We start from the raw sequence: 21,867 nt of genomic DNA, 5'->3' as shown, positions 1-21,867 counted from the left end.
TATATATGTAACTAATCGTTAAATAATTATATATCATTACATGGAAAAGTTTATAATCCTGAGAAACGCTGTACTTAAAACATTAGCATTCAAAAAGTCAATGATCATTGTAAAGTCTAATTATACTCTTTGGTTCTTTCGGTAAAATCACGTAGGTATAAATAAAATAACAACGCAAGCAATCTTCATCAGGTGGAACAACCACAGTATTTTCTTGTTATTTTATTTCTACCTACGTAATTTTACCGAAATAACCAAAGAGTATGGATTCCTGCAGTCACGAAAGCTTCAGATCAAATCTTACTATGTTTCAAAACACGTTGAAATATTGCTTTCTTTCCTGCCACAAAGAAGTTTCCTAGCTTATAAGAATAGGTTTTACCCTTTCTGGAAATAAAACAGGTGTTAAAATGTAAAAAAACATCAAACAGAAACCTTTGCAAGGAATCAAGTCTGCATTAACCACACGTGGTGAACATGCAAACAAAAACATGCTCTGGTCATGTATGCATTGTCTTTGAAACTAATTGGTCCACACCAGAGACAGCCTCTTTATGGCCTCGTCTCAAACAGTGTTAGACCAGAGAACGCCAAAAAGGCGAACAGCACACAGACAATGCACTATCAGGGCATTCATATCTCGGGGTGAGCAGCTACATCACGCGACCGATCTTGCCAGTATCAAAATAAAAAGTTATACATGTCGTCTGTTGTGTTTCGGTCTTTATACATTAATTAAATGTGTTTTTCAGAAAAATGGAAGGAACCAGAAAGATCGGAGAGTAAGATCTAACACAGAATGGTTTGATGACGAGAGATTGGTGCCAGAAAGATGTGTACTACTTGGCATAAGACAAAGGAAAGTGGAAACAAATGACAAAATGTGCAGTGGACACCTTTCTGCCCATGGATCATGATGATGATCGCAACAAACCAGGACAAGTAAAATTTCCCAAACTAGTCAGAACAATGTCCTTATCTACAGATAATGAGGAAATGAAAATTAAAAAGTCAGCTGGCTTCATACCCATTATGCAAATTCACCACTCACAATAGCTGTGTACCTTGTTCCCCCCACCCCAGCTACTGGGGAAATATGACTCTGAGCTCTCCCAGATTACCGAGCTCCTCACTTGATCATGGAGAGCGAGCCCGGCAACCCTGCAGATAAATCTAATTTTGGCTCCTTGTACCCATGACCTCATGCTTCGGTTATTACCCAAAGCTCATGACCATAATGAGGGTAGGAACGTAGATACTGCTTCACTACCATGGAATGTATATATATATTCTTGGTTCTTTCGGTAAAGTCACGTTGAAGGGAAACAATAAAATAATAAAATAGATATAAAACAATAAATGGAATGGTACAGCACCCACAAAACCGAGGATTCTGCACCGATCCGCCGCCCTCTCCCGCTCCCACTTTAAGTACCCCGAGGTACTTCAACTTCTTCACTAAGCTCAGCTATTCTCCTTCACTGTCCACCAGCTGGCGCTATTACACTACACATTTATAAGGGGCTTTTGTTTGGACCGTTATTTGTCTGGAACCTTCACCCAGACCTGTTCCTTAAAAGAGACCCTACCAGGGGTACAAGACTCCAGGCAGACATAGCCGAGGGTTATTGGAATACGCAAACCCCACCACCACCACAATAAGGTTATGGTCCTTCGGGGGGTTCGCAAGTTATGTTGGGGGTGGGGGGGGAGGGAAATACACAGTCTGCATTAGCTATTATGAATTGTGGATTTGCATAATATCGATGCCAGATTTGTGTGTTTTTATATTCATTTAGTTATTCTTTGTGGATGAGGACATTGTTAAGAGTAGTTTGGGATATTTAACTTCCCTATCCCTGAACATATTTCCACATCTCCTATTTCCCGTTACACAATACACTTTCCTGATTCGTTGCTATATGTAGGTTATCGACTGTATTAATCTCTGCCAAACGCTCACAGAACTGACAACTCCTGCTGTAGTCTGGAAGGCTGGTGTCTTAAACTAATCACCAAATCTGTTCTCACTCCAGTGCTCACACACAGCAACTATTTGCAAGTTGTGTTAGGAGATTTGTTCCGAACAGCGGTTTGCATTCACGGGCTCCTCTTGTCGCTGTAGAGTTATAAAGAGTTGCGGGGTTTCGCTGCTTAACTGTGGGACTGTTACAATTGTCTCCGTTTCTGAGCATTTGTGCGAGGTCCTAAGTTAACCACATTTATATTCCTATAGCTAGGCGGGGAGGGGCACGCAATTGTGAATAGTGATTTGCATGATATAAATGCCAGCTTTGTGTTTTTTGTTCATTTATTCATTCTTTGTAGATGAGGACATTCCTTTGTATAGTAGGGGGAATTTAACTTTGCTGTCCCTGAACATATTTGCATAACCCATATTTCCTGCCACAATACACTTTCCTGATTGGTTGCTGTAAGCAGCAATTAAACTATAAGTGTCTGCCCAACGCTCACAGAGCTGACAACACCTGCTGCAGTCTGCAAGGCTGGTGTCTTAAACGAATAACCGATTCTGTTCTCACTCTAGTGCTCACAGTAAATCTTCGCAAAGTTGAATTGGGGGTTTTGTTACCTGCAGCGGTTTGTATTTATTGTATTTGCAGGCTTCTGATCGCTGTAGAGTTATCGAGAGTTGCGTGGTTTCTCTGCTTATCCATGGGGCTGTTCACATTTTCGCCATTTCTGAGCATTTCTGCGGCACTTTTGTGTGAGTTATTTTTCTTAAAGTTGACAAAATTTATATCATCGATACAGTGAGCAAGTATATATTTTGCATATTTGTATATTTAGTTTGACCATCTTATGCAGTAACATGCATATGTATCTTGAACTTCTTTCGCACCATACATAGGCAACCGTGCTAATGAGAGGTGTGGGGGAAGGACAACAAAGTTGAATGAAGTTCAATGTGTTCAACCGTTAAGAATAATAAGATATAAACAGTAATCGTTATATGCGGTGACGGTGTGCCACCAATGAAATGTGATAGGTCTACCACCGACTTGGAATCACCAACAGAATCATGCTGTGCTTTGTTTGTGGGGTTTTAATCTGGGTGATGCTGATGCCGTGTGCTTCCAGGTGCCGGTGTTGTGAGGACAGCAGTGTGCTTCTCAGCAGAGGATTGCAGTGGGATTCCACCAAAAAAATGGTCCGAGGAGCTGCCACACTCATGCCTTGAAATCAAAGAGAAGACAAAAACAGAGAGAGGTGAGGCTAGATGCTTCACACAACCCTGTCTTCTGCTTCAATTGAGATCTACCCCCTAACTAAGCTGACACACCGATATCGGGGATCCGACTGCGACATTTTAGCCCAGGGCTCGGCAACCTGGAGACTCTTTGGCTGCCCCCATCTCCCCGCATCTCGCTTCTCTGAACAAAATAGTCCCGTGGTTCAGTTTGCAATTGCGAGTTTGCATGTTAAGTCAATGTTTTTTTTACTTCATGGAAGCTGGTGAGCAAGTTGGGCATTCGTAAGTCGAGGACTGCTTGTATAGCTCAGTGAAGCTTACCTGGTAAAAACATTTTTTTCGTATTCATAGCTAATTTATAGTTATAATTTGTCATTTGCTGTATACCTGCTGTGGTTGTGTACAAGTCGCTCTGCGTGCGATGCGGCTCTCCAACTGTTTTTGTCAAAGACAAAAACGATAATTGCTCCTCTTATACCTTGAACTAGGTTGTTGGGGGGCGCCTATGGCGGCGAGCCCGAACAACCACAGCGTGCGGCGGCCCTCAACAGACGGGTCAAGTAAATCCTTACGATCCACTAGGCACAGTGTGCGCTGGGCCTTCATCCAGCAGTGCATTTAAGCACCTAAACAATTCCAGTAATAATGTAATGGACAGAGCACGGCTCTGCCTCAGGGCAGCATCGGGGGGCGTACATGTTTGGGAAGGGCTCACCTCTGCTTGGCTGGTTGCTCGCGGTCACGTGAGGCACTTAAACCAATCCGTGCCGCATTAATCACAGGCACAGAATGAAATAAATAATGATAGATCTGGGCTATTATATATTAGGATGGTTGCCGACTCCTGGTCAAGCCACACCATCCACGCCCATTGTCCAACCACCAACTGGCACGTCCCCCCACTTCCTGCTGCTTACCCCCTAGCTCCTCAGCCCTCCCTTGGCTCCTCGATCCCTCATTTGGGATGTTGGCAGGCTCTGTTCATGGCTGAGATGCCACAAAACCATGCCCTCGATTTCTACCACGTGATGTACCCCCTTTCACCAAGTGACCCAGCCACCAATTCTGAGCAACTAATTGGCCCATGCCACCTGCAGTTGGCCCCCCTCTCAACCTCATAGCACTGCACACTGTACCAAATACATATTTACCTACATAATTGGTTTGATAATTGGTTTGGGCATCACAAGTGCTCTGTTAATGGAAAGACAGGACACTGAGAACCCCATATTTGGTCCACATCCACACATAACCCATGACTGCTTGTGTTGCGGTCGAAACGTTGTGAGAATTTTATTGTTTTATATGTTTATTATTTTATTGTTTCCCTTCTTCGTAACTTTACCGAAAGAAACAAGAATATAACCCATTTGTTGAATCTGTTCCCTTTGCTCACGAAAGATGGGCTATACTTGCTGCAGACGAAGAGCGGGCAGTCCTACCAGGCGTTCTGCGACATGAACACCAACGGAGGAGGCTGGACCCTGGTCGCCAGCATCCACGAGAACAACATCATGGCCAAGTGTACCACGGGAGACCGCTGGACCAGTCAGCAGGGCAGCAATTCTGCAGTTCCATTCGTAGACGGGGATAAAAACTGGGCCAACCTCAACACATTTGGTGTGCCCGAGTCGGCGACTGATGACGACTACAAGGTTTGTCTGCAATGCAATTGCACCTCCACCACTTGGACCCACACACTAGAGCAGGGGTTATAAAATTTCCCCAACTCACAGCCTACCTGATGCAGCCAGATCGTTTTATGTGACCCATACCTAGTGGAATAGTGCGTGAAAAAAACTGATTTCTAAGTCAGAGCAGGCACAATTACAAATTTGTACCAAGAAACAACAACAACGGTGTGCATCAGAGGTGCCTACCTTTGTGTTGAGGTGCAAATGAGGGCTTTTGCCAGAGGTTTATTAAGGGATTCTGATACACTCCCCAGAAGTAGGGGTCCTACACTGGGTTCTTCACATGAACCCTCACTCGTCTGTTCTTCGCTCGGCTAGCTCAAGGGCTCTCGCCCTCGAGTCGGACCGGGGGATCAGCCAACACCGACCGACCGGGAAGAGCAGCCACTTCTATCGCTACCGCCGGTTTCTCTCCAGACACCTTGAGCCCTACCCCTGGTTGTCTCTTCCACCGTTCGCTAACCTGGGCTCCCACAGTGACCCCCGCTTTCGCCCAGCACGCTTAACGTTACTTCCCATGACGTCATCGCCCCGTAAGGCACGCATGACGTAACGTCCCCATTCTACTCTACATTTGTATGGGTGTTAAGAGTGATAGTATTACAGTGCAGCTCGCACAGAGACACAGAGACAACACAGACATTAATACGCACAGACATGGAGACAGCTACTGAGACACACAGACACGAAGACACAAAAACACAAACACTTACAGACACACACAGACACGAATACATGCACAAAAAGACCCCCATCCAGCCTTAACATACTTTTGGGGAAACATGTTAGTGAGGACCTATGAATACCGGCACGGCACACGAGGGGGTTGGGTGACGAGCACCACTCCCGGCCGCATTTGTGTCCCAAGTGGCTATGTTCACACACTGCACCAGGTACTCACACACAGACACGGAGACACAGACACGTGCATATAAATACAGAGACTTTCACGCAGACACAAATACACTCAAGTGGTGGGGCAAATTCTTGTCTGCGATTTTGGCAACGCCATTTGATTTTCTAGATTTCTATAAGATAGGCATAAGAGATTGTGAATTCTCTAATCTACAATGCATTCTCACCCACTCATCGGGGGCCCAGAATGAGTTATTGGCTCTGTGCGTCGCAAACTTGGTCTCTTAAATGGCCAACGTCGAAGGCACCGTTGTCAGGGCTGCCATGCTGGCAGACGCCACACGCAATGCTCCTTCCCCCCACCTGGGTACCGTCATGGCAAACTACACATAGTAACCCCCTGACCCTACCTCTCTCACTCCCGCCCCCGTTCCCATTCTTATCTTCACTCACTCCCATCCATCGTGTCATCCCTTGTATTTCTCTGCCTCCCATCGCCATCAATCCACTCCATACAATATCAATTTTTTCCCATACCCCCCCCCACCCACCAACCTCTTCTCTCCCCCTCCCTGCTCCCCTCTCCCCCGCCTCCCCGCCCCCCTCCCCCACTTCACACGTGGTCTCTAGAATTCACGCTCTGTTTGTAATAAAACTGCTGCCACTCTGGATGCCTTCTCCACACACCTTGACGCCCTGATTTCACTAAAACTTGAATTGCTTCTATCAACACTGCAACCCTTGCTGCTCTCTCCTCTTCATGCAATTTATTTATTCACTCTCCCCGGACTGCTGGGAAGAAAGGTGGTGGTGTTGTCTCTTCTCATCTCCTCTATCTGGTCTCATTCCCCACCTCTCTTTCATTTGCTCTTTCGAGTTGCAACCCTCTTCTTTTTCCTGTCCTCATTCCATCTCATTCCTTAAAATGTATTGCCCACCAGGTCCCCCTGCATCCTTCTTTGACCATATCGACTGCCTTTTTGCCTCTATTTCCCCTCTTCCCCCACCCCCTCATTCTCCCAGATAACTTCAACCGCCACCTCAATTTGCCCTAAATCTCCACAGTTTTCCTCCCTCTAAGAGGCTCCTTTAATCTATGCCTTCTTCCACCCCCCCACCCCATCCATATGTAGTGACGCAGTTCGGAGACAGTAGTTATTGGAGGCACCTTCTTTATTCCACCCACAACGGGGACAACACACAGCCTACGTGGGTGTACACTATATATCACACAGAACCGTCTATCATCGGATGCACTCTCTAGCTAGAACAGTTGGTAGGCTGTCTAGCTAGCAGTGCCCATCGATGGTGAAGACGGTGGCAACGACGGTGGTGAGGGAATCCGCTTCCAGCAACAGCCCCGAGCTCTCGCTGAGGGCCCCCTCTTTTATCCTCCCGGAGTGGGTTTGCTCCGCCCTGGCAACGCCCCCCATCTGGAACCTACTGGCAGGTTCCAAGGGCTTCCAGATGGACCCCTCCATGAACTCTGCCCTAGTAGTCTTCCCCCCGTGCATACTGTCGTCTGTTAACATATGTACTGTCGTACACTGTAGTCAGCACTATTACTCTACACTATTACTCTACACTATTACTCTGCATTATTACTCTGCACTATTACTCTACACTATTACTCTGCATTATTACTCTGCACTATTACTCTGCACTATTACTCTGCACTATTACTCTACACTATTACTCTGCACTATTACTCTACACTATTACTCTACACTATTACTCTGCACTATTACTCTACACTATTACTCTGCACTGTTACTCTGCACTATTACTCTGCACTATTACTCTGCACTATTACTCTACACTATTACTCTGCACTATTACTCTACACTATTACTCTGCACTATTACTCTGCACTGTTACTCTGCACTATTACTCTACACTATTACTCTACACTATTACTCTACACTATTACTCTACACTATTACTCTACACTATTACTCTACACTATTACTCTACACTATTACTCTACACTATTACTCTACACTATTACTCTACACTATTACTCTACACTATTACTCTACACTATTACTCTACACTGTTACTCTGCACTATTACTCTGCACTATTACTCTGCACTATTACTCTGCACTATTACTCTGCACTATTACTCTACACTATTACTCTACACTATTACTCTACACTATTACTCTACACTATTACTCTGCACTATTACTCTACACTATTACTCTACACTATTACTCTACACTATTACTCTGCACTATTACTCTACACTATTACTCTACACTATTACTCTACACTATTACTCTACACTATTACTCTACACTATTACTCTACACTATTACTCTACACTATTACTCTACACTATTACTCTGCACTGTTACTCTGCACTATTACTCTACACTATTACTCTACACTATTACTCTACACTATTACTCTACACTATTACTCTACACTATTACTCTACACTATTACTCTGCACTATTACTCTACACTATTACTCTACACTATTACTCTGCACTGTTACTCTGCACTATTACTCTACACTATTACTCTACACTATTACTCTACACTATTACTCTGCACTATTACTCTACACTATTACTCTACACTATTACTCTGCACATATTTCTGACAAGACTTTGGAGTCATTCTATTGCACTGCTTCCATCATCACCACTGATCTCTGCTCTCCTAATCACTGTCTCTTCACTTTGACCATCATGTTACCCTCCGACCTATCCCTTCTCCCCCATCTCCGAAGAAGAAGACCTCCGATTAGCTCAGTTAGCTATGTACGGTGAGAAAGAAATTCAACATACATATAGAGTATCTTCTTATATATAAAATTCTCCATGCATGTGCGCTTGCGAGGGATTTGGCTCTCGAACGGTCGGGTTTATGTAGAAAAAAAATTGCCAGCCGGCACGCCCTAAGCCCTGCGCGGGGAATGGGCTATTCCTTTTTCACGTCCATCCCCTTTAAATGAGTTCAATTGGCGATTTAGTGGGATTAAGCATTATTTATTTAGTTATTGTGCGACATCGACCGTTCCAAGTCACGCCAATTGCGTGGGGGGGGGGGGACCAAGTGATGCGCGTTCCGTCGACCTCACGGGGGACATTTTCTTTAATGCGTTTAACATGCAATCAATATACACATAACGCTGCGGCTATTTCTTCACAGTGTGATGTCCTCTTTGCCCCCCCCCCCCCAACACGATGCGTGCAGTTAGTGCTATAAAGTCCGTAGATATTAATATTATTTCAGCGCTTAGATAGCATTATTGTAGCATTATTGTTTACTATTATTAAACTAATACGTTGCCAGATATTACAATGATGTTTGTGTGCACAAAACGAAATTTTCATTATTAGCTTGATAAATATTCCCTTTTTTAGCTGTGCTTTTATCACGCTGCGACGGTGTATTGCCAGTCTGCCATGTGCTCTGCTGCCTGCTGATTCATTAACGTCAGTGCACTGCCACTATTATCTACACTACTAATTTTCCTTTTGACCATTATGAGTGTATGCCAGTCTATAATCTGTTGCCTGCTTCTTTACTTCACTTACTCCTTTTATGTCGACTGTATTCTACTTTTTCAGCTGCTGCCCGTATTGCCAGCTTTTTATGTCGACTGTAGCAATGCTTATGTCATTGAGTCGGCATACTGGCAGTCTATAATCTAGACTGTAGCCTCCTTCTCAACTTTCCTGTGCATACTGCTGCTCTTTAATTTACACTTATTTCTGGTTATTTCTTCATTGCATTTCTATTTCGATTTAAAGCTTTCGTGACTGCAAGGATTCATCTTCTTTGGTTCTTTCGGTAAAGTCACGTAGAATGAGAATAAAATAATAAATTGATAAAATAAAATAACACAATAATATTCTCACGACGTTTCGGCCACAACACAAGCGGCCGTCATCAGGTGAAGGGACGAGACTGTCTGGAGGACAGCGCTGGAGTGAAAAAGCCACGCTCAGATCGCGACCTTTAAGCTGTGTGAGAAGAAACAAAGAAATTGGTTTTCTGTCAAGGCGCTTTGTTTCTTCTCACACAGCTTAAAGGTCGCGATCTGAGCGTGGCTTTTTCACTCCAGCGCTGTCCTCCAGACAGTCTCGTCCCTTCACCTGATGAAGGCCGCTTGTGTTGTGGCCGAAACGTCGTGAGAATATTATTGTGTTATTTTATTTTATCAATTTATTATTTTATTCTCATTCTACTTGACTTTACCGAAAGAACCAAAGAACATGTTATGTATGCCGATGCTCTGGTGATTGCTGCTCACTCAGCGGAGGAGTTGGAGATGCTGCTGCTGATCCTGGAGCTTGCCACTGAGAGGTGGGGCCTTACCATCAGCCCCACCAAAACAAAGCACCTGCCTGGGTATTTTGTACCATCGGACACTCCACCCACACAACTCCCAATCGGGGATGGGGCCGTTGTGGAGAGATTGCAGAGATTCCCATACCTGGGCAGTGTGCTTATGACTGGCTCCAGTTTAACAGCAGAGGTCTCACTCCGAATCAGTCGAGCGCCAATATATTTTCATCGGCTGCGTTACGTTGTGTGGAAGCTACCTGGTCTGTCGCTTCGCACGAAGCTTCAGGTCTTCTCGGCCACAGTCATTCCCTCCCTTCTCTATGCTTGCGAAACGTGCACCCCACAAATGGAACATCTTCATCGGTTAGAAACATTTAAGCTGGCCTGCTAAAGATCCATCCTGGGTTTCATCATATGTGTGTGTGTGCGTGTAAGTCATTGTGTTTCTATGTGTGTGGGTCGATGTCTGTGTGTAAGTCTATGTGTGTGTCTGCCTTTTTCGCCCGGGCAACGCCGGGTACTCACCCTAGTGTGTATATATATAGTTCGCAAATGTCAAACATGTCCTGCTCTGGATCTCCCAAACCCAAATGATACTTAGGAGAAAAACATACGAACAATTATGGAAAGAGTCTGCCAATATAGATAGGAAACAAGTATAATTGTTTTTATGTTATTCCATGTGAAGGAACTGAAAGAAGCAAAACATATTTTGATTTAAAGCTTTCGTGACTGCAGTAATTCATATTCTTAGTTCTTTCGGTAAAGTCACGTTGAAGGGAAACAATAAAATAATAAAATATATATAAAACAATAAAAATTCTCACGACGTTTCGACGTTTCGACCATAACACAAACGGTCGTTTGTGTTATGGTCGAAACGTTTCGACCATAACACAAACGGTCGTTTGTGTTATGGTCGAAACGTCGTGAGAATTTTTATTGTTTTATATATATTTTATTATTTTATTGTTTCCCTTCAACGTGACTTTGCCGAAAGAACTAAGAATATGAAGCAAAACATGTTAATGAGTCAATTATCGTGTCTGCCCCCTCGTTGCACTCAGTTAAGTGGCTCATCATAGCTGTACGCCTGTGTGTTTAATTTATTCAGAACCCGGGATATTACGATCTGGAGGCAAATGACATAGCAGTGTGGCATGTTCCTAACGGGACTCCTCTGCCTGCGTGGAAGACATCATCGCTCTTCCGCTACCACACGGAGTCGAAGTTTCTGGGTGCCTTTGGAGGAAACTTTTACTCCTTTTTCAAGGTAGAGTCCTTTGTCTGACTTGTGATTCATGAGATTGATAACTTGATATCAAAATTGTACTGGGGTGTTATATGCCTTTTGGCCAAACCACCTTGAAGGCACCAAACTTTTCAGATCTCAGAAGCTAATCAGGATAGATCTTGCATAGTGATTTAATAATTGACCAGCAAGGTTTAATTTAATGGATATATTTCTGGAGCTCAGCCCCAGATAACTCTGGTGGAAATTAATGCCCATTGACCAGGAGGTACAGGTTGTTATCGCGCCGTCAGGCCTTTACAGTGGATAGCAATGGACAGTGGAGCGATATATGTCCCTATGTATGTCTATGCCTCCACACGTATGCTCCCTACCTCCACCAATCTGCACTTGTCCAATGTGCTGATGTATGGCCAAGTACCCCGATGACCCACAAAGGTGTAGGTAGACCTTAATCTAGCAGTGATTTGACGAAAAGGAAAACGCATACATGATATGGGTGATCTTAATGGGAGCGTACACATGAATAAACACATTTTAAGTGGCGTAACATTGTTCTGTTGTTTTCAGGTAAATATTGATTGATGGTTCTCCTTTTGTTTGCAGAATTTCTTCCCGTTAACGTACAATTCCGGAAGCTGTCCCACCAATAACGGGCCTGCCTACCCCATTGTTTATGACCTTGGAAGTGACACAGTCATCAATTCTTTAATCTGTCCTAACTGTGTGGGTAAGTATTGCTTATACTACGTACTTTATCTGCGATGTGGTATGATCAACAGATTGTCAGAGTTAAACAGAACATGCAAATTCGTTACTAGTACAGCACACCGGTGTGTTGGAGAATAAATCCACAACATTTACAATTCGAGTACGATGTTTTTCCAGTAATTACAACTATCATCATCAGGCGACAGCCAGATTCGTGGAGAAATCCTCCGGTTTGGTTCTTACATAAGAGGGGTCGATGTGATGTCGTCAGTTGTAAGCCAATCAGGTGCAAAGGGCAGAGGGGTGCGCAGGAGGGTGGTTAATGAATGCATATAAATTACAATGGATATCCAGTAGCGGTCGGGTTATTCATATGGTAATCAACACACATTATACATGCACATTATGCATGTACATTTTGCCGTTTCTTTGTGTACACGGAAATTGCAGTACTTGTCTGCTCACAGATAATCACACTTGACTTATGGTAGCCTGTATAGGCATGCAGTTAAACAGTGTATTACTTGATAATTCGCCTCTAAGCAGCACTACCCATGTAGCTATCCTCTCATTTATGGATAGAGAGAGCATTATGGATAATTATGAATCATGTCGCGAAAGCCTACGTGTTAGGCAAGCTACATGTGGGTTAAAAGGGGTGGAGGCATTCATCTTCCCGTCAACCCATACGAGTTTACCCGGTATTCTTGGACAGGGAATTGAGTTCTTCGGCCCATATGGCGTACAGCCGTTTCAATACGGGCACATTTTTTTCGTCTATTTGTTTGTGTTTCTCCCTTGTGATGGTACTTTGTAAGATGAACGTTAAGATTTATAAGGGCACGGGGTGACCAATAAGGTCTGAATTGGTCTGTAATGAGGTATGGCACTGATAAGGGGTTGTCAGGTTTGATTTTGGGTCAAAACGAGGGTGGCTGTTCGCGTTTTTTTATTATTATTAAAGAGTTTAATTGTAAACTAAAAATATCCTGAGTGTAATCATATTTGACTACACTAGTTAGGTGCCGAATTAGGAAATAGGCTGTAGTTTCCAATAAAATTAAAAATAAAGGTTATTTTACGGCACCCGCAATTCCTAATGTGACGGACAAAGCGAGGGCACTTTGTTGGTGAAGTTCCCCGTGAATCGCAACTTCGCAACTGACCTCTCTGATCGCTGTGATTCCCCGATCTACCTGTTGCTCAATTTGATCCCATCCCACCCCACCCCTTGTGGACGATTGTAGGATGACCTTTTCTGCATTGAGGGCCCTTCGTTGTTGGCCTCTTCAACAAGTCTCTTGAGACGGGCACGGTGCCCAACATTTATCTTTACGATGGTTGCAGTCACCCCACTCTTGAACAAAGCGAGGTTTAAAAAATAAATCACTATCCTAAAGCTGTGTAAAAGTGAGCGGCGCTGACAATAATGTCGTACCCAGCTCACCGTGTGACCCATTTGAGCCTTCCAGAAATGCCAGTTGCTTCAATGTTAATGACAACTGAAGTTGATCGTTATAAATTTATTCAATAAATGAGACAATTTTCCACAGGTGGAACAGCAACAGGGTTTGTGCAATTCAGAGTGTTTAACAACGAGAGAGCCCCATTTGCCATCTGCTCGGGGTTGAAGGTCGTCTCCAACTGTAACACTGAACATGTGAGTACTTCAATACTTGCTATCGAGCACGCTGCTACACTGATGGCAGCACAGACCAGTGCATTCAAAATACAGTATACACTATATCATGGAACCTTTTTGCCGGCATCAAAGTATGAAAAATAAGAATAGGTTTTACCGTTTCTGGCAAATAAAGCACGCGTTTAGATGTTAAAACAGCAAAAAGAAACACTTCGGCCCCCTTGGTATAAAGTTTCTCGCCTCCACCATTCATGCCTCACTCCAGTGCACCTCATTCTGGCCATCTGGAAATCATCGGCAATCATCCCACTTCCAAAACCCGGCAAAGACCTAAATCAAGCAACGTCCTACAGCCCGATTTCTCTACTTTGCCCATCAATCAAGATTTTAGAGGCCATCATCCTTCCAATCATCACCACCAACTTACCTCCATCATCTCACTAATATGGCTTTCGCCCTGCACACTCAACAACAACAGCTCTTCTCAACCCAACCACCCAAATTGCAAACGGTTTAAATGAGAAAAAGCCCCCATCCCAAACTATCGTCGCTTCCCTTGACCTTACAAAGGCTTTTGACACCGTTAACCACCTCATGCTCATCAACATCATCAGGGTTCTATGCTACCATCAGGCTTGGTTTGCTGGCTTACAAATTACCTAAGGGGCTGCCAATCACACACTCTCTTTCGTGATATTCAATCCTCCTCACGAAACATTAATGCAGGAGTACCACAAGGTTCCATAATATACCCAATGCCTACCTCCACGATCTACCAACTCCTCCAAAAGGAGTACAAGTAGTCGGCTATGCCGACGACATCACAGTTTACATTTCTAATAAAAATATACCCAACATGGAAACCTCCATCAACTCCTATCTAAAACGGCTCAGCACCTTCCAAGCCAATAGATCGCTTCAACTCTCAACATCCAAATCAAGTCTCCCTTTTCACACCTGATCCTCATCAAGCCAACTTACATCCCAACGTCATAATAAACAACCAACGTCTCCCACTAGCAAAAACCCCAAAAATTATAGGTGTAACTTTTGACACCATGTTAAGTTTCGCTCAACACGGCAGAAACGTCCATGCAAAAGTTAACAAATGAAATAACATCTTACGAGCTTTAACGGGTACATCTTGGGGTCAACAAAAGGAGACTTACTCCTAATCTACAAAGCCATTGGACGTCCCATCATCAATTATGCCAGTCCCATTTGGTGCCCAAACCTCTCCTCTACAGGTTACCTAAAGCTCCAAACCGCCCAAAACCCCAGGCACTTCGCCTAGCCACAGGATGCCACCTCATGGCGCCCATTGACCATCTCCACCAAGAAACCAAAGTTCTTCCGATTCAAGAACACTGCAAGCTTCTCACCGATCAATATCTGGCTTCATGCCACTCGACAACGCATTCTTGCACAAAGCTACTTAAAGCCCCTGCATCTGCTAGGAGAATGAAATCCACCTTGCTTTCTTTAAGCTCTGCCAACGTGCAATCTTCTTTAAACGCTCGTCCACCAAATAGCACAACCAAAACAATTTTGAACCACTTGCACACCACTGCCACCATGCACAGCCTTAATGCCTACAAGCCCAATGTCCCTGGCCCGGGCAACTCGCACAAAACTGGCTCAACTCTCGATTTAAAGCTTTCGTGACTGCAATGATTCATCTTCTTTGGTTCTTTCGGTAAAGTCACGTAGAATGAGAATAAAATATTAAATTGATAAAATAAAATAACACAATAATATTCTCACGACGTTTCGGCCACAACACAAGCGGCCTTCATCAGGTGAAGGGAGCGAGACTGTCTGGTAGGACAGCGCTGGAGTGAGAGAGCCACGTTCAGATCACGGCTTTTTAAGCTGTGTGAGAGGAACAAAGAGCCTTGACGAAGGAATTAGCATAAAATTTAGCATTGAAATGGCTGAATGATTAGCTTGTGACTGGTCACAGAAATAGCTATGTTAAAAGTTAAAGCATACACATCCGCAGAGGCACCCATTGTTAAAAGGAATTAGCATAGAATTTAGCATTGAAATAGCTAAATTAAGGCATACACATCCGCAGAGGCACCCCTTGATAATGGGATTAGCATAGAATTTAGCATTGAAATGGCTGAGTGATTCGCTTGTAACTGCTACAGAAATAGTTACGTTGAAGTCAGAGCATACACATTCACCGAGGCACTTAGTACAAATCAAACAGGAGAATTTAGCATTGAAATAACTAGGCGAATTTAGCATTGAAATAACTGGGTGATTTGCTAGTGACTGGTCACAGAAATGACTACACATCTGAGCTATTCACAGTACTATATAGTGAACCAATAAAAACTAAAATATAAATTACCTTCATGTTATCAATAAACTCTATATTCTCCAATCAGCTAAGCTACCAACCATAAGTCGTTATATATCACAATGCTATATGGCGAAAAAATGGGTGGATTCTTACCCTCAAATTTCCGTACCACGGATAGCTACGGGCCCCGTTCAGACGGACGAGTTCGTCCATGGTCGGAACAGAGGAGGGGGAGAGAGACAGCTGCGAAGCCCTAGTATACTCTATGTTGTAAACCATACCATTAACCGTGGTGTGAGAGGTATTAAGAGGCAATGCTGGCGAAAGAGCTGCGGTCTGAAGGTCATCGTAAAATTACAATTAATTAAGAACAGAAATGATTTAACACATCTTTCCAGTGGTTACTAAGCCTGAATCCATCTTCTCGGTTGAAATTGTCTCTGTGCTTGTATATGTGAATGGCCTCATGAACGAATCTCTCATGGTAGCCAGTTGGTTTGCAAAGAACCTCCGTCTTGGAGAAGTCAATGTCATGTGAGCCCACTGAATTGTAACAGTGATCTGCCACGGCAGAGGAGTTCGTCTTACCGTGTTTCAAGTCTGCTTTATGTTCGCGGATGCGGTCCGAGATATGTCTTTTGGTTTCTCCAATGTAGCTACTACCACAGAGGCACTTTAGTTTGTAAACGCCCGGGTACTGTATGTCTGGAAGAGCATCTTTTACAGATGGAACTAAATCACGGATTTTGTGTACTGTGTTGAATCGGACCTGGATCTTGTGTTTATTCAGGATTTTGGAGATCTTTTTAGTGACCCCTGCAATGTAGGGTAAGGTGATGGTTTTGAGTGACTCCACAAGAGGATCCTTCTTCATGACTGGAGTGATGGCTTTGCGGATTGTGTAGTCGGAGTAGCCATTAGCCCTGAGAGCCTGGTGTACGTGCTTGAGTTCACTGGTAATGTGTTCCTGGTCGGAAATGCATTGGGCTCTATGGTATAGAGTCTTGATGAGGCAGTTCTTCTGGGATGGATGGTGGTGGGAATCCGGTTTCAAGTAAGCATCTGTATGGGTAGCTTTCCTGTAGACAGAGTGGCTCATTGAACCATCATGTCTCCTTTTAATTAAGACATCCAGAAAGGGTAGTTTGCCATCTTTTTCGACCTCCATGGTAAATCTGATGGCTGGGTGTATGGAATTGATGTGGTCGCGGAATTGGTCTAGAGCAGGCTGGCCATGTGGCCAGATGACAAAGGTGTCATCAACGTACCTCTTCCATAAGGTCGGGCGTAGAGTGGCAGTCTGGATGGCGTCAGTTTCAAATTTTTCCATGAATACGTTGGCTACAACCGGAGATAGGGGGGAGCCCATTGGGGTGCCCTCAGTTTGTTTGTAGAAAGTTCCATTCCAGGTGAAGTATGTGTTGGTTAAGCAATGTCTCACCAGGGGGGGTACATCAGTATGCAGTCCTTGATGAACCAGGTCTTCAATGATAGCGATGGTGTCAGGTACCGGGACTTTGGTGAACAAGGACACCACATCAAAACTGACAAGCAGGACTGCATACTGATGTACCCCCCCTGGTGAGACATTGCTTAACCAACACATACTTCACCTGGAATGGAACTTTCTACAAACAAACTGAGGGCACCCCAATGGGCTCCCCCCTATCTCCGGTTGTAGCCAACGTATTCATGGAAAAATTTGAAACTGATGCCATCCAGACTGCCACTCTACGCCCGACCTTATGGAAGAGGTACGTTGATGACACCTTTGTCATCTGGCCACATGGCCAGCCTGCTCTAGACCAATTCCGCGACCACATCAATTCCATACACCCAGCCATCAGATTTACCATGGAGGTCGAAAAAGATGGCAAACTACCCTTTCTGGATGTCTTAATTAAAAGGAGACATGATGGTTCAATGAGCCACTCTGTCTACAGGAAAGCTACCCATACAGATGCTTACTTGAAACCGGATTCCCACCACCATCCATCCCAGAAGAACTGCCTCATCAAGACTCTATACCATAGAGCCCAATGCATTTCCGACCAGGAACACATTACCAGTGAACTCAAGCACGTACACCAGGCTCTCAGGGCTAATGGCTACTCCGACTACACAATCCGCAAAGCCATCACTCCAGTCATGAAGAAGGATCCTCTTGTGGAGCCACTCAAAACCATCACCTTACCCTACATTGCAGGGGTCACTAAAAAGATCTCCAAAATCCTGAATAAACACAAGATCCAGGTCCGATTCAACACAGTACACAAAATCCGTGATTTAGTTCCATCTGTAAAAGATGCTCTTCCAGACATACAGTACCCGGGCGTTTACAAACTAAAGTGCCTCTGTGGTAGTAGCTACATTGGAGAAACCAAAAGACATATCTCGGACCGCATCCGCGAACATAAAGCAGACTTGAAACATGGTAAGACGAACTCCTCTGCCGTGGCAGATCACTGTTACAATTCAGTGGGCTCACATGACATTGACTTCTCCAAGACGGAGGTTCTTTGCAAACCAACTGGCTACCATGAGAGATTCGTTCATGAGGCCATTCACATATACAAGCACAGAGACAATTTCAACCGAGAAGATGGATTCAGGCTTAGTAACCACTGGAAAGATGTGTTAAATCATTTCTGTTCTTAATTAATTGTAATTTTACGATGACCTTCAGACCGCAGCTCTTTCGCCAGCATTGCCTCTTAATACCTCTCACACCACGGTTAATGGTATGGTTTACAACATGGAGTATACTAGGGCTTCGCAGCTGTCTCTCTCCCCCTCCTCTGTTCCGACCATGGACGAACTCGTCCGTCTGAACGGGGCCCGTAGCTATCCGTGGTACGGAAATTTGAGGGTAAGAATCCACCCATTTTTTCGCCATATAGCATTGTGATATATAACGACTTATGGTTGGTAGCTTAGCTGATTGGAGAATATAGAGTTTATTGATAACATGAAGGTAATTTATATTTTAGTTTTTATTGGTTCACTATATAGTACTGTGAATAGCTCAGATGTGTAGTCATTTCTGTGACCAGTCACTAGCAAATCACCCAGTTATTTCAATGCTAAATTCGCCTAGTTATTTCAATGCTAAATTCTCCTGTTTGATTTGTACTAAGTGCCTCGGTGAATGTGTATGCTCTGACTTCAACGTAACTATTTCTGTAGCAGTTACAAGCGAATCACTCAGCCATTTCAATGCTAAATTCTATGCTAATCCCATTATCAAGGGGTGCCTCTGCGGATGTGTATGCCTTAATTTAGCTATTTCAATGCTAAATTCTATGCTAATTCCTTTTAACAATGGGTGCCTCTGCGGATGTGTATGCTTTAACTTTTAACATAGCTATTTCTGTGACCAGTCACAAGCTAATCATTCAGCCATTTCAATGCTAAATTTTATGCTAATTCCTTCGTCAAGGCTCTTTGTTCCTCTCACACAGCTTAAAAAGCCGTGATCTGAACGTGGCTCTCTCACTCCAGCGCTGTCCTACCAGACAGTCTCGCTCCCTTCACCTGATGAAGGCCGCTTGTGTTGTGGCCGAAACGTTGTGAGAATATTATTGTGTTATTTTATTTTATCAATTTAATATTTTATTCTCATTCTACGTGACTTTACCGAAAGAACCAAAGAAGATGGCTCAACTCTGTTCAGGTTACTACTCCATGCTAGCCAATTACCAAAATCGAATCGACCCAAACGCCCCAAACTGCTGCCCTTTGTGCCAAGCAACGCCAGAAGACGTCTCCAATTTTCTCAGTTGCCCAAAACGCGGACCAAAAATTCAATCGATTAATCTCTGGTTAAACCCTTCCAAAGTGGCCACACAACAAAAGTGCGAGGAAAACAACAGACACTGGTATTATGGGCTAATTGACCGAGATAGACGACTGATAATATTTACCACCTGTGCTCCCCACCGATGCTTTGCTCGTTTTTCTTTCGCATCACGCTTTCATTGTTGTTGGAGAGCGACTTGTTTCCAACTGTCTAGTAGCGTCCCTCATGGGCCTCCTCCACACACAGGGGCCGGTCTTGATTCCGCCGGTACCAGTCATCGGCAAGTCCAGTCAGCTCCACATCCTGAACCACATCAGCCTTTCTCCTCTCTAGCCCATGTGATGCCCGAGCACATGCCCACTCAAGTAAATGGCAATATGTGTGTGTGCAGTTCTGTGTAGGCGGTGGCGGCTACGTGCCTGAGGCATCCCCAAATCAGTGCGGTGACTTTAGTGCGCTCAACTGGAGCGGCTACGGAACAGGTGTGGAATGGAGCGCAACAAAGAAGCTGCTGGAATCCGCCATCCTCATCTACTACCGTTAAGCTGCCACCTGAAAAGCGCCCCGTCAGCAACTAAAGTGAATTTATTAAAACATTTTTACAGACATAAGGTTAGTCCTAGGGTAGGAGCAGGGGACCTTCCTGACTGGCGGGCCGAATGCTGCTTACGACTCAATTTCATACGGCCCACAATCGGAAGACCCAAACAATATGTATCCATTACTGACAGCATCTTTGCTGCACTAATCGGCGCATTCGAATGAAATATTTTCTTTTTACAGATATGTTTCGTATATTTAGAGTGCTCAGTTACTTCCCTCAATGTAAGGGCCTCATTTTGCTCTATCGACACGCACATTCATTTTTCAGTCATTATTGGATAATGCTTAGGTTTGTGTTAATGTTTGGTCTGCCAGAGATGATTTAAAGTCCTATTCGATCATCCATAAAAAACGTATTCCCCATCCCTTATACTCCGGATTGGTCATCCAGTTATGGTCAGGATGAGTAGATTGTCCTCTCTTCTAACAATTTGTATCCACCCCAACCCAGACCCATAGTCATTATTGCCGAGTCTGGCATTTTCAATTGTTGTTCACTTTTCACTTTGTGTTTTAAAGAATTACCAAATAATAAATGGCCGAGGCAATTTATTATTTTATTTCTGGGACACTATTTTTTTCCAGGGGTGCAATTCACTCCGCGACTGGGGTACCAATCAATCCGAAATCAATGCTTCTCCGCAATGTCGAAACGCTAAACATCAGCATAAAAAATCCGTTATCGAAATTTTTTACTTTGAATAGTGCATCGTGTCAGCTCGTCGAGATGAGTCGATTGCCGCATCGCCGACCATCAACAGGCTAAAAGTGATTGCTTCACGGAAATTATGCGAGAGCCGGGGTGCTATGGTACCCCGGGGTACCGCCATAAGGTTCATTTTAAGAACAATACTTTCAGCGGCTTCAGATTAGATTTGATAAACCATTTCAGGTCTTAATTGATTGTTCACGCTTACAGTGGCTTTCAGACAGCATACATTATAAAACATTTCGTCTCCCCCCTCCTCTTTTCAGAATATAGATGGACTAGTCCTAAATAAACTGCCAAATTGTTGCGCATGGTGCTAACGTTTTTTAAATAAATAAATAAAGGCGCCGTTTAAAAATACATTTATGCAAACCAACACACCTGAAGACGACCGTTTGAGTTATGGTCGAAACGTCGTGAGAATTTTTTTATTGTTTTATATATATTTTATTATTTTGTTGTTTCCCTTCAACGTGACTTTACCGAAAAAACTAAGAATATGAATTACTGCAGTCACGAAAGCTTTAAATCAAAAGTTCAACATACATAATTATTCGTAGTGTGCTGTGCGTTATAAGCAATATAGATTATAAGGTTGTAATGATTGGAGCAGCGAAGAGCAAAAACAATAAACTAAACATCTGAATACAATGACAAAATGACTGCAAATTGATATCGCGATAACTGTCACGTAACATTTGTTCTCGTATTGTTTGATAAAAAAATGATATCATGGCACACACTAGTGATGGCACTTGGGCTTGATTGACATC

The 21,867-nt window shown here is 43.8% G+C and overlaps 1 protein-coding gene across 1 annotated transcript; it reads left to right on the top strand.

Annotated features, from left to right (window-relative positions):
• The first annotated feature begins 2,505 nt into the window (after nucleotides 1-2,505).
• LOC116955554 (intelectin-1-like) lies at nucleotides 2,506-20,938 on the top strand. The gene is made up of 7 exons (XM_032976696.2): nucleotides 2,506-2,728; nucleotides 3,103-3,231; nucleotides 4,616-4,869; nucleotides 11,182-11,340; nucleotides 11,926-12,049; nucleotides 13,584-13,690; nucleotides 20,174-20,938. Exons 1-7 carry the CDS (start codon nucleotides 2,677-2,679, stop codon nucleotides 20,324-20,326), a joined length of 978 nt encoding a protein of 325 aa, XP_032832587.1. The 5' UTR covers nucleotides 2,506-2,676; the 3' UTR covers nucleotides 20,327-20,938.
• Nucleotides 20,939-21,867: the final 929 nt, after the last annotated feature.

Source organism: Petromyzon marinus, chromosome 60 (assembly GCF_048934315.1).
Source record: "Petromyzon marinus isolate PM22_M1 ecotype Great Lakes invasive population chromosome 60, UKy_Petmar_22M1.pri1.0, whole genome shotgun sequence".
NCBI lineage: Eukaryota > Metazoa > Chordata > Hyperoartia > Petromyzontiformes > Petromyzontidae > Petromyzon > Petromyzon marinus.
This window is presented reverse-complemented; position numbering and strand designations above follow the sequence as displayed.